This window comes from Erithacus rubecula, assembly GCF_903797595.1.
Source record: "Erithacus rubecula genome assembly, chromosome: 16".
NCBI lineage: Eukaryota > Metazoa > Chordata > Aves > Passeriformes > Muscicapidae > Erithacus > Erithacus rubecula.
The window spans coordinates 6,243,063-6,255,729 of record NC_136668.1 but is presented as its reverse complement, the minus strand read 5'-3'; the positions used below and the strand labels follow the sequence as shown (position 1 = coordinate 6,255,729).

Genomic DNA, 12,667 nt, shown 5'->3' with positions numbered 1-12,667 from the left:
GGTTCAATATTTCTCTTGCCTCTACACAGCAAGCTCCTTGTTAAAAATAGTCTCTTTCTTGAGACTAAGGGGCTTAGAATTAAGACATTCAGAGCACAACTGTCTTTGGCCCTCTTTTAGACCTCTGAAACACAATAAAGCTATAATTTTATTTGTATGAGCTTCCACTGCACTAGCCAATTAAAAAACTCAAAAAACTCATTATGTCTTGATTGAAAAAGAGAGCTTAGTCTGCAGCACAAGTGAATACAGTGTCTCCTCAATGCTGGCTTATGATACCCTCAGATAAAGTCATTCTCCTGCAGATCTCATCCCACACATACACAAACCTAGAAAGGTCAAAGGAGTGGTTAAAAGCTGTTGCAACTTCAACAAAGAGATTGTATCTTCTACCAGTCTTGGGAAATCCCTGGGCTTTTTAAATCATCCATACAAACATCTGTGTTGGGCTGAAACTGCCTCCAGCCTAAATTCAGACAGGTGCTGCTCCTCGCTTTTCAAGCAACAGAGACTGCACAGCAGCATCTGAATTTCATTTTAGAGCCATTCACAGGTACTGTGAAAGATGTTTGATAAAAGATAGAGCCACCAGTGGCTACAAAATACTTCAAGCAGTACTCCACTGACACCTGCACTATTGTGCTGACTTTCACATGTTCCCTCTTCTACACTTGCACAGGAGGGAAGTGGGAAGGATGGAGCTGCAACCTCTCTACAGATCCACAGTGCCAGCTGAAGCACAATAATGAGTATATCCCCTGCACTATTTTAGACTCCCAAGTTTCATTTGCAATAATTGCTTCAATGATGCACTATGGACACAACTGAGCACTGCCCTTAATGAAGTCATAAAAATCCCCTAGTCAGCAGTACAAGATGTTCTGCATTCTTCAAATCCTGAGAGATTAGTTTTTTAAGCGGGATACAGATAAACCCACAGCACTGCAGAAAATTATTTCTTACATATACAATGTACAGTTAAATTTATTTTAACCTTTACTCCTGACCAAGCTTATTTTTAGCCGCCCTCTTTTTGCAGTATTGCATTTTACATATTCATGACATTCGAGTACCCGTGAGATGAAAAGTACATTCGAAGAAATCACTGGTGCTCTGTTTCTTAATCTAATTTTACTTGCCATCAAGACAACTTTAAGAAGTTACTGTGCCATGCCCCTTTGTGCACCACAAGCAAAGCACCACTGCCAGTACTTTCCTAGGCTTATTCTCTCATTAGAGAACTGTACAGAGATGCATGAAGACCTTAGAATCTACTGCAGCAGCAGAGTGGGTCACAATTTCATGGGGAAGAATGGGAGAAAGGCAGCAGCTTCACATTCCATTATTTTTCATATTTTTCAATGCCACAGACAATTTCTTGTTCCTATGTTTCAGTGACCTTGAGAACATGTCATCTAAGGTTTCTGCAAGCAGGCACAGCACAGGGAGTTGTGCTTTCTCCAATCAGTGCCTGGGAGCGAGCTGGGGAGAGCTGACATTTGCAGCAGACAGGACCATCTGTAGGTCAAACGTGGTGTGTCAGCTGGGGAGCAGCAGTTGGAAAGGGAGCAGGGGCTTGATTTGTAAATTAAGGTTGTGAGCACAAGCTGGTCAATGAAAGGGCACACTCACAGACTACAAGTCAGAAGTCAACAGTAGGATGATCTAAAAAACATATAAACTGAAATTTTAAAATCATTCATTCAATTTTATTCCTCAGAAATAGAGGGTGATTTAAAAAGACATAAAACACATCCACTAAAAATGATGTTTTTTTCACTGAGTGCTCAGACAAAGGGTAGATGGTTCTGATACCTCCCCTATTCCCCCTCACCCCTGAGCTCTTTGCAGCTTCTGGAAACTGATTTCCAGGTTTCCAGATTTCAAGGATTCCCTCCCCCAGAAGTACAGACTTCATGAAAAACATCTGTCTAAAATCTACAAAATTCACCAGCAATGGCTACAGAAGAGCAACCAGTAAATGCAACAATGCTGTAACATTAGCCCTGCTGAAATAAATTAAAGAAAGGTTTAAGTCTAGTGCCTAGACACCCCAAAGACAGTGTAAGTTCTGAACAAATTGTTTTAAATAATTACTTTAGAACAAGAACTGAAAAAAAATTTAACTTTTTGTAAACATATACAACATTTAACAGATCAGGGAGTAAGATATCACTCAGTAGATAAAGTTAAATTGAAACAATAAAGTGCTTCTGGCCTAGATTAGGCTGTTCCATATAACACATCATTTTATAAAAAATCCTTTCTTGAGTGAATTAATTTTCAATGCAAGTCTGATTCTATCAGTACAAACAACTGGGAAATTACTACTGGCTAAAATACTGAGTTCCAAATTTAAAAAATATATAGCAGAGACCAAGAAACTTCAGGTTTCAAAATAACTCTTTAAATCATCTGCATTTGAACCTGATAGACCTGTAGACAACCAAGGATGAAAGAAGAGTTAAAAATTCCCATTCAAAGGCTCTCCAAACTAGTTTAAGTTTCAATATTCTGAGAAACCCAATTACTTTCACTTTCTTCAGGGCTCCTAAAACTTTCTTCTCTGATATCTTCAGACCATAATCTACTTGAACACATTCAATTGATCTTACCAATCTGTGTTCCACTTATCAATGATAATTCCAAGTGTGACAGATCTAAGTCAGTTTTAATATTCTGATTATTCCTGTATTTTTCCAACAGACTCTCTGAAGTTCCCTCTCTGGATACACAAACTGTAACATCCAGGGAGTCCCGTGTGTCTGTAGAATCACTGAATAACCACCTGTCCCTTACTCTGCAAAGTTAATTTGTACTACTACAACATCCATCATTGTCATCTCAAATTCCTCAAGGGAAATCAGTGTTGGATTTAGGCAGAGGCAGATTTATGAATTTCTTTCTCCTACTTTCTCCTCCCTTTCAGCAAATTATCTCCATTTTCTGGCCTGCATCCATCTACCAGAACAGGAGTCTCAAGTATCAGCACTGAAGTCTCCTCCACACAGACACAGAAATGCTGTTCCTTGACAAAGCTGTGGCTGCCCATGGAGCTCATGATAAAGAGGGAGGGAGTGTTAATTTTATATTTTTTGCCCCCATTAAACTTATTTCCAGCAGCCAGCACTAAATTACAGCTGGACACTGCTCATTCCATGCCTCTCCTATCAGAATTTTGTAACATTATTACAGTAGTCTTTATTTACTGTATGTAAAGCAATATCTTTGTAGGCTTCTCTCAGAGACACAGCTGTATGAGTCATTAGTATTTGGAACAAGAACAAAGTTATGATATAAACCAGTATTTCACATCTGCCATAAAAGGTTCCTGCTAAAAAGAAAACTTTCAGTATCATATGCAGATTTCGAGACCCAAAAGCCCACCAGTGCTTTGGGGTTATGAGTAAATAGGACCCATTTTACACAACTGATGGCACTTACTGGAAATCAAAAATTTTGATTTTCAATATGTTATTGATCAAAGCACAACAGATGTGCTCTTTAAAATTAGCATAGATTTCTTTCCTTTAATCTTTCTCAGAGAAGCTCAGCTCTGTTTTCAAGGTTCTGCTGAATTCTGAGGAATATCAACCAAGATATTGTCCATGTTTGCTGAACAGGTACAACACTATGAACTGGCATTAAACATGGAAATCTGGAAATGAGGGTAGGCACAGTCACATTCCCCAGCCCATGCAATGCCATTGGCACCACAACCTGCTCTGGAACCCTCCAGCAGCCCCTCAGAGCCACCCCTGCCCCCTGCACACCCAGCAGTGTTAAGGAAGGAGTTTTCTATGAGCCTTCTTTGTCACTCTCAGGAAGGAACTACCCTGCTCATCAGAGTATCTGATTTATTTTTACATGATTTAGAATATTGCTGTAACCATGGTATTGTATAATTAACTTGATATTTAATTTCTCAGCTCTTTTGCAGTTGCACATAAAACGCTCCATGCAAAGTGTCAGCTGATAAAAATCTCAAGATCAGCCACCTGAGGTTTTATTCAACACAGGCTTTTTCACAGGCTTCCACTTATAATCTAAGTCATATCTAAAGGAATCAAAACACAAAACCAGAGGAGAATTCAAGCCCTATGCATACAATGAGTTTTTAATAAAGAATGTATGAAGCATCAATATGGCAGCTGTCTAATCTTTTACATTTTTCAGGAAATCTTAATTGCTTGTCGTCTTCATACAGAACTGCAAATTATTTGATATTAATGATTTTAGTAGCTCCTTGTTTTCTAGTTTTCTTTAAAACATTGGATTCTAAAGTGTTAGAATAACCAGATTGACATGAATGGCAAACCCTGATGCTATTTTCAGTTTAAACAATGTAACCCCCAAAGACTGAGACAATAAAGTTTATTTTTCCAACTAAGACAGTGGAATCCCTGCTTAGAATTTTCTGCAGAAACTCAAGAATCAAACATTCAGGTCCCACTGGAGGTTTCATGTCATTAGATTGTTTGAAATATTCCAATATTTGTGTCTTGGTTCTTTCCTTGACTACATTCACAGAATTTCTGTAAGTTTATCTTACCCTGACCTTTTCAAACTAGTCTCCAAATTTATCAGACAACCTACTCTTCCAATAGAGAGGAATTACAAAGAGACATACTGGATAAATTTCCTGAGTGTCTTTTCCTCAATTCAAAAAGAACAAAAATAAAACTCCCATGTACAAAAAACATATAGAAAACAAAATCCAACTGGTTTCTAAGCACACACCAACCTGCAACAAAATGGCAGTTTTGTGTGGGCTTTTCATCAGGTTGTTGATGGATTCAAAGAGTCTCCTCATTGATTCTTCAAATTCTGTTTGCTCTTTGCCTTCATATAATCTGTTGAGAGATGCATCAGGTTATCCTTCCAGATTCAGAAAGTTTCATCCTCCCAAATGCAAGAGATTTAACATTAAATACATATTAAATAACATATTTCAGAATTTGATCCAATATTATGTTCATAGATATTTCCCCAATGGGTTATAATGCTATTCACTGTATCGTGTAGGGATTCTTTAGTTTGAACACTGCAATAACAACTTTCAATTGCTTTAAAAGCCTCTAAAGCATGACACTTCCAGATTTGAGCTGATATAAATCATTTTACTTTCAAAGTAAGTTATATGTATGAAAAAAAAAGGTTTATTTTTTCCCCTCACTACAACTGAGCTACTCTAGGATATTTTTCCCAAATTATATCAATTTCTGTCTTTTGCTGCTGTTGCCACTTTTCCCAAGAGCTATTTTTACTGGCCCCATTAACCAGTCTTCTTTTTGAAAAAAAAAGTCTCTATTTGACACTTGAAAGTTTAAAAGTGCATTTAAATTGAGCTCACCCCATTATTTTTCCATTCCCTGTCTTAAAGTTTGAATCCCTCAGATTATCTCTACTGTATTGTTCATACTGGCTCTTAGCATTAAACACTGCCTACACAAACAGTAAAAACACTGGTAACATGTGAAATTAGTTATGTGAAACAGCTGTCAAGAGTTAAAGAAAAACAAGCTAAGAAAAAAGCCAAGATGACAAGAGAATCCTGAAATGTGAGTAGAATATTGTGAGCTAAGTGCTGCCTCTTCTGCTCCATCAGAAGAGAAAAATCTCTTTTTAAAGTTGTGTATTGCAGTGTCATTTGCTTTTCTTTTCAATTTGAATGTAAGGCTGCCTACAATAATAATAATAATTGTCCAATGAATTTAGAGTTTCAGACCTCTATTTAAGTAGGAGTAGATATGTAATCACCTGAATATGCAACATGTTGCAATACCCTACTTTAAGACAGATTGTCCAATAAACACTTTTAGCTGTAAGGTAACACAAGGAATTAAAATGAGGACCAAAGTTCTCCCTGAAACAAACCCCCTCTGCTTTCTGACCTTCAATCAATCAAGAAATTTTCCATAATCTTCTATACAATAATTCCTTCCCCAAAACTCTAACATACCCTTCTGCCATGACACCTATGATAAAAATATAAGATAATGTTGTATTCTCTTCTCCTGAGCACCATCTCCTTCTTTACAGAGCTTTACACCTTTTTTACCTGTATCCATCCACAAATAGTAAGTTCCTAGAGACAATAATATTTTTAAGTAGTATCCATTGCAGCAAATTCCTTCTGAATCTACTACTTCACCAAAACATCATAATCCAGCAAGTAAACTTAATTTAAAAAAAACTATAAATCTACATGGATTTTTTTTTTAATGGACAGTGGAATACCAGAGAACACTGAGCATAAGAGAGCTAGAACAGATCACCTTGCTGATCTGGTGGATGCCAGCCCCAAACAGCACCCAGCACTCACTGTCCCCACTGAGGCTGCCTGACCTCTGCTCCTGCAACCCTTCAGCCACAGAGCAGAGGGAACCAGAGCCAGCTCTGGGGGGAAACCAGCTCAGGACAAAAGGAGAAAGGTGAAGCAGAGGAAATGGCTCTCTGGTGTATGGGGAGAGCACAGTAACCAGTGTGCAATTTTTCTCCTTCCACTTTTCATTTCCTTCGTTCTCCCCTCCTCCTGCTCCCCTAAACCTGAACACCAGTTGTAAACACTACACCTGTTTGCCTGAGCTACACACACCCAGTCCATTGAGTCTTCCCTACAAACTCCTTAAGAAGAGGTCCCAAACTCTAAATGCAGTGTGGCCATGGTTGCAAAAGGACACTGCTCTGTGTCTGGGGGCTGAACACGGAGCTCCCAAGGACAAGTCTCCAGCCTCCAGCCATCTGTTGGGACGTTTGGCCACTCACTGCTCCTAGGCCAAGCCACCTGACACAAAGAATAACCACCTTTTGAAACCTGCTGGTGTTACTAAATCCATCTCTGCAATTTACACTGAGAATCAGAAAGCAGATTTTGGAATATTGCCTCTACAAAGCATATCTCAGCAATATCTGTATTTTAGAGCAGTTGCCAGTGTTTTATGTTTTATTTGTAAAAAATAAAAAGAAAAGCTCTGTTCTACAAACAACTTTTTCTACTTCTCAGGTCTCCTATGCCTGATATTAGACAGCTAATTAAATATCTGAGTACTTACTGGGAAAATAAAGTCCTTGATCTAACAATGAACTTGAAAACATATTCCAGTGCTTTCAGAGTTCTGAGGATAGGTTCACATTGTTCCCCTCGGCTGGAAGTATCCAAGTAAGTCTTCAGAACACTCATTAATTTCCTGAAGTTTAAAAACATTTTAAAAACAATTTTCATTGTTATTTTTTAATTACCTTTTTAGCTTTTTTGGCAGCTCTAAATATATGTTCATGCTTAGTCAAGCACATACAAGAAAATAGACTGTGTGTATTTCTGGATTGATCTTACACAAATTCTGGCAGTATAAACAAATGAGGAACAAATTCTTAGATGCACAAGCAAGAGAGAAATCTGAATTCCTAAAAGAGCAGCATGACTCTACACAGTCCTGCAAGCACCTTTACAGAAGTTTGTAACATACATGCACACAGTAACACAAAATATTCCTTCTGCCTACCTGCACTGAGCAGTGATTAAACAACACTCCATGCTCTAATTAACAGTATGTAAATATTACAATATTCCAGTACACAACAATATCTGCTTAAATTATTTATTTTATTCAAACACTTCCTTACTCTGTATCCAAAAGCAACTTCTTGCTAAAGACACAGCCAGCTACAAAAGAATAAAAATTAATCTAAAACAAAGTCCCTTAATTTGTAGTTATAGAATAATATTAAGTGATTAAAGCAACACTAATGATGCAATATTGATCTTAATGCAGCCATAAGAACTAAGGTAGGGGTGGTTGGGTTTTTTTTCTTATATCTCTACAAAAATGGAGACCTGCTGTCCCCTGCCCTAAACAAAGAAAGCCAACAACCAATTCTGTAACTAACCCACATCCCCATCTTAGCTCACATTTCAGAACCAAAATGCTTCCAGTCTCTCAGCATCCTGGCCATTATATCCACTGTATGTTTCCATTTTCTCCTTTTTACAGCTTCTCAGAGTTGGAGCAATATTTATCCAAATTGTATGAAGGGGTAGTGCAAGCTAAGCCCTCCTAGAGCTCTCTAAAAGCCAGGAGAAAGGATGATTCGACAGGAATTGAATAAATAGGTTACAGTTTGGCCAAGCAAGCATATCATAACATGGTTGTAATATTTTTTTCCTTCCCAGTTAGGAGTTAGACCACACACACTTGTTTATTTCATAAATGATGCTGGAACCAGAGTAAATCTTCCACGATGTGCATTGAATCAATAATGCCAAGAAAACAAATTATGTGGGGAACAATCATAAACATTATTATTTTGCCTCTACCACATTGATTAGGTCATTGGAAACTCCCAGCCAGGTAAATCTTAAAAATATTTTAGGCAGGTAAGGCTGTCCTGAGAGGTTCTATACCTTTCCTTTTCTTCTTTCACAGTACCATAAAGCATGAAATTACATGTGCTTATTACTTATGGAGTGAGAGAGGATTGAAGAAGAGCACATAGCTTGTGCTCGAGTTTTCTGAGCCCTCTAATGCTCCCTTCATCTTTACTGAGGTGTGAGAAAGGGCTGATTTTGCACTGCTGCCTTTCAACTCTAGGAAACTCATGGTCCAGTGCATGATTTTTGTGACATTTTGTGTTGAGTTAGAACTGATGCCAATTCAGCACAGACACTAGAAGATATCCTCAACTATTTCAAACCTTCAGCTCAGGTCTTCCATGTACTATTCATATTCCAAATTAAAGTTCTACTTCAATCTGCCACTCCATCAAGCTGCCAGAATGAGACATCAGGTAGATTAAAAACCCACATCCAGCCTGTCAGAACACATCCCAGAGATCAGCAACAGCTGAAGATGGTACCTTTCTTCATAATTCAGTCATTTTATCCTACCATTATCTGCAAAAGCCTATTCTAAATAAAGGATTAACCCAGGATTAAATTTGGTATATAACATGTCTGCACAGTTTTTGCTCTATGTCTTCCCATCTGGATGTTATGTGGAAGGTCCAAAAGTTGAAAACAAATAAATAAATAAAAAATTCACTACAAGTCCATCCATTGGTGTGACCATGTAACAAATACTAAAGTTCCATTTCACAGCAGGACACATAACAAATGCCAAAATTCCAGTTCACTGCACTGAACTCCTTCTGATGCAACATCAGACTAAAATCATATGAAGACTTGACAGTTCCCAAATAATTCTTTTCCCTTTGAGTTTGCTTGATATGAAAAAAAAATGTGGAAACCCATGTAAATGGGTTAAGGAGATCTTTGAGTCCTCACTTGAGGCATTTCAGCTTAAGGCCAGGGGTACAAATGGAGAGGATTTACAGCAAAGAACCTTTTGATAAATTTAACAGGATACAGGTGAAGTGCTCAGACACAGCAAAATCCAGGTGACAGAAAACAAATGCCAAAGCATAATTTAACCCCAAATCATTTGCTATGGGTTCATTAATTCAGCTTATAATCAAATGTGTCTCAGAGGCAGATAAGCATACTGCAGCATCAAAACAACAGTCACCATAAATTACATCACAAAAGTCACAAGCAGGATTTACTTCTTTTACATGATGGTGGAGGTTTGGGGAAAAAGAGAAAGAAGAGTAAACAAACTTACTTGTATGCCAAGGTTGCACTAAAGTGCTGTTGGATGTATGCTTCCAAAACAGTGTTAAAGTGCTGAAACTTACGGTCTGCAATGAGCCCTATGATATAGATCTGAACAGACATGGACACAGTCAGCCAGAGTCACACTGCAACTGAAATACTGACTTTCTAAAAATATTTCTGGTAATTTACTACTTAAGCTTTTAAAGAAATTTGATTTTCAGTCAATGAGTAATATTCCTCAGTTCTATAGACACTAATTCTCTGAACTGAGAAACTTGATAGTTTGTTCAAAATTCTAAGGTTCTTTACTTTGACAAATAAATTCATTGGTGCTGATTCTTACCAGTGCATCAAAGACAAGGATGTCATACTCATTACTGTGGGAATGTTCCATCATTATGTTAAACAGGGCATCCAATGTATCCTGGAGAAACTGCAGAACATGAAAGGACAAGCTGATAACCAATTCAACTTGAAAACCTCACAAGAAAGTTTTCTGATAGTAGACTTGGTTTCCCTCAAGTTAGAATTTTACTACTTTTACTGAAGCATCACTTAACTTGAGGAAATATTTCCAAGGGTTTAGGCTCTAGTTGCTTTAATTTTAAGAACCTACATCCTCAGACATATGAGCAATCAATAAGACATGCTTAGCTCAAAGCTTATGGAAAAGATAAAAATATTATACAAATGACAAAACTTGTAAAACTATTTTCCTTAGTGACACAGATTAGTGGTTGCTATTTTCACATATATATGTTGATTAAGAAGACTTTTCCTGCTTCTGTGGTCTGATTCAAATCCTGCTCTAAATCAAAGAAAAGTAACTCAGTGACTTGGGACACAAATCTTTGATTTAAAAAAATCCACTCCTCCTTCCTCTTCTTTTTTTTTATAAATTCTCATCCCTTCTCTCCAGAGACATCTAATATCTATATTCAAAACACAAAGGTAATAGCAGCTGCCGTTTTCCAAAATACTAACAATTTTTATTCATATACTCATTAAGTTAAGAGAGTGCTTTGTTATGTACATAACACTTCTTGGATTTAATATCATCATGTAAATTTATATTAAGAACTGCAAAGAAAGCAGTAGGAATTGTTTGTGATACTTCAGATAGACAAAGGGAAACAGATGAATAGAGATCATGGGAAATATTTTATCATTACTATCTTCATCTCCCAGGAGTAATCTTGAAAATCCCCCAGCCCAACAATAGCCAACACCAGAGACATCTGAAATTAAAAACCAGGAGGAAAGCTGGCCAGGACTGTGAAGGATCCTGTCCAGGTGTTGCCTTTCCTGCTCCCTCTAATGAGGAGCTTTGTTCATGTTCTTTGCAAACTAACAAAGGCAGTATGTATGAAGGGGCCTGAAGAATAACAATTTAAAGATTTACCTTCACTACTTCCTCTCCATCCACAATCTTCAGCTTTTCCAGGTTCTCCTGAAGCAGCTCTGGCTTCATGCGCCACTTCAAGAGAGCCAGCAAGCCCACTGATAGAAATTAAACACACAGACATTAAAATCTAAAACCTGGTGGATCAATTTGTGCAGATGCTTTCTTTCCAAAACTCCCACCTGTTTAGGAGGTACCCACCATTCTGAGTTAACTTAGTAGAACAAACCAGGGTTGAAATGTAGAATGCATCTTTTGAGCTGACTGAGAGCCCCCCAACAGTACTCGAGCTCCGGACCAGGGTTGCTCCTTTGTTTTCTGTGTGCACACGTGTAGAAGACAATGCCAAGTAAGCACCAGCATCCTCCATTTTTTTACTGTCCCCCTGAAAAACAACACACCATTCCTTACATATCTCATACCACCAGGTTTAAAATTATACTTATTTTGCACTTTCTAATGAAGCAAACAAAACTGAAGGGCAGGAAGGGACTTTGAGGGGTGACACCCCTGGCAGAGTGAAAACAAGAGCCAATCTCTTATTAAAATGTCAGTGGGTGTGGAACACTGCAGAATATTGAGCATCACCTTGAAGACTGTGCACAGGATATAGACAACATGATTACAATATCTGCACACAACTTAAAAGCAGAAAACAGGACTGAGTAAGGAAAGAATAGCAGCACTGTTTGGTATCCTCATTATAGCTTTATACCTGGACTCTGAATGTAAAAGATCAGGGCATGGTAAGATTATATTTTAAATCAGACAGTATGCTGCAGTAACTAAATGATACAGAATATGCCCTTTTCAGTAGAATGCACAGTACAAAACCAGAGAGCCAACAGAGATTTTTCTCTCCTCTCTTACATCAACTTCTGTGCTACAATCTCACAGGTTTTCTGGGCCTTACCTTAGGACTCCCCAGACAGGAAATGAGGTTTAGACTAAGATAATAAAAATCATGCTCCTCATTGTTTAGAAAAAACAGTGTTGCTTTAACAAAACTACTCCAGAAAATTTCCCTGATGAGTTTGAGATGTCACTTAAAGCTACAACCCTGTGACAAGAATATGACTCAATTGCAGACCTTCAGTCTACAAATGTGCACAACCAAGCACCTGCAAAAACCATTGTCTAGAAAGACATTTTAAAGTTTTGCAGTTTCATCAGTGACTGCAGGTGTGCAGTTTCTACTTCAGATCAAGGAGGCAAGGTTAAAAACTGACTATAAAAGACCTAGACAGACAAGAAGCAAAACCTTTATGCAGCAAAACACACAGTAGTACCAACATCTATGATTGTATCAGTCTTGCCAAATAATTACTCCCCAAATTTCTGGAAGCAAAAGAAACTCTTGACTTCCTCTTTTTGGGACAAGTCAGACAAACAATGGGAAAAAAGATGAAGCTTTGATCCAAAAGTCTCTCAAAAAGATCCAATGCCTAAAGACAGTTTAAACTTAGCAGTTTTCAAATTACTTATTTTGAGAGGCCAGGTGTATGACTGCTTTAAATACAGCTTACAATTACTCTTTTTAATACTAGAATAGGCAAGCATATGTCAGAAAATCTGTCTCTCACAACTGTAAACTAGGTCAACTCCATTTAGCATTGCTCATCCAAGATATCACTTTAAAAAAATATTACTGA

At 37.7% G+C, this 12,667-nt stretch overlaps 1 protein-coding gene across 1 annotated transcript in view; it reads right to left on the bottom strand.

Annotated features, from left to right (window-relative positions):
* The window catches only part of DOCK2 (dedicator of cytokinesis 2), a 155,042-nt gene that overhangs the window by 117,429 nt on the left and 24,946 nt on the right, over positions 1-12,667 (bottom strand). The window contains exons 18-23 of the mRNA XM_079319919.1: positions 11,217-11,400; positions 11,016-11,113; positions 9,957-10,046; positions 9,621-9,721; positions 7,056-7,190; positions 4,745-4,853 (exon numbers count right to left, since the gene is read on the bottom strand). Coding sequence (XP_079176045.1) covers positions 4,745-4,853; positions 7,056-7,190; positions 9,621-9,721; positions 9,957-10,046; positions 11,016-11,113; positions 11,217-11,400 — 717 coding nt within the window. The remainder of the gene's footprint in view (positions 1-4,744; positions 4,854-7,055; positions 7,191-9,620; positions 9,722-9,956; positions 10,047-11,015; positions 11,114-11,216; positions 11,401-12,667) is intronic.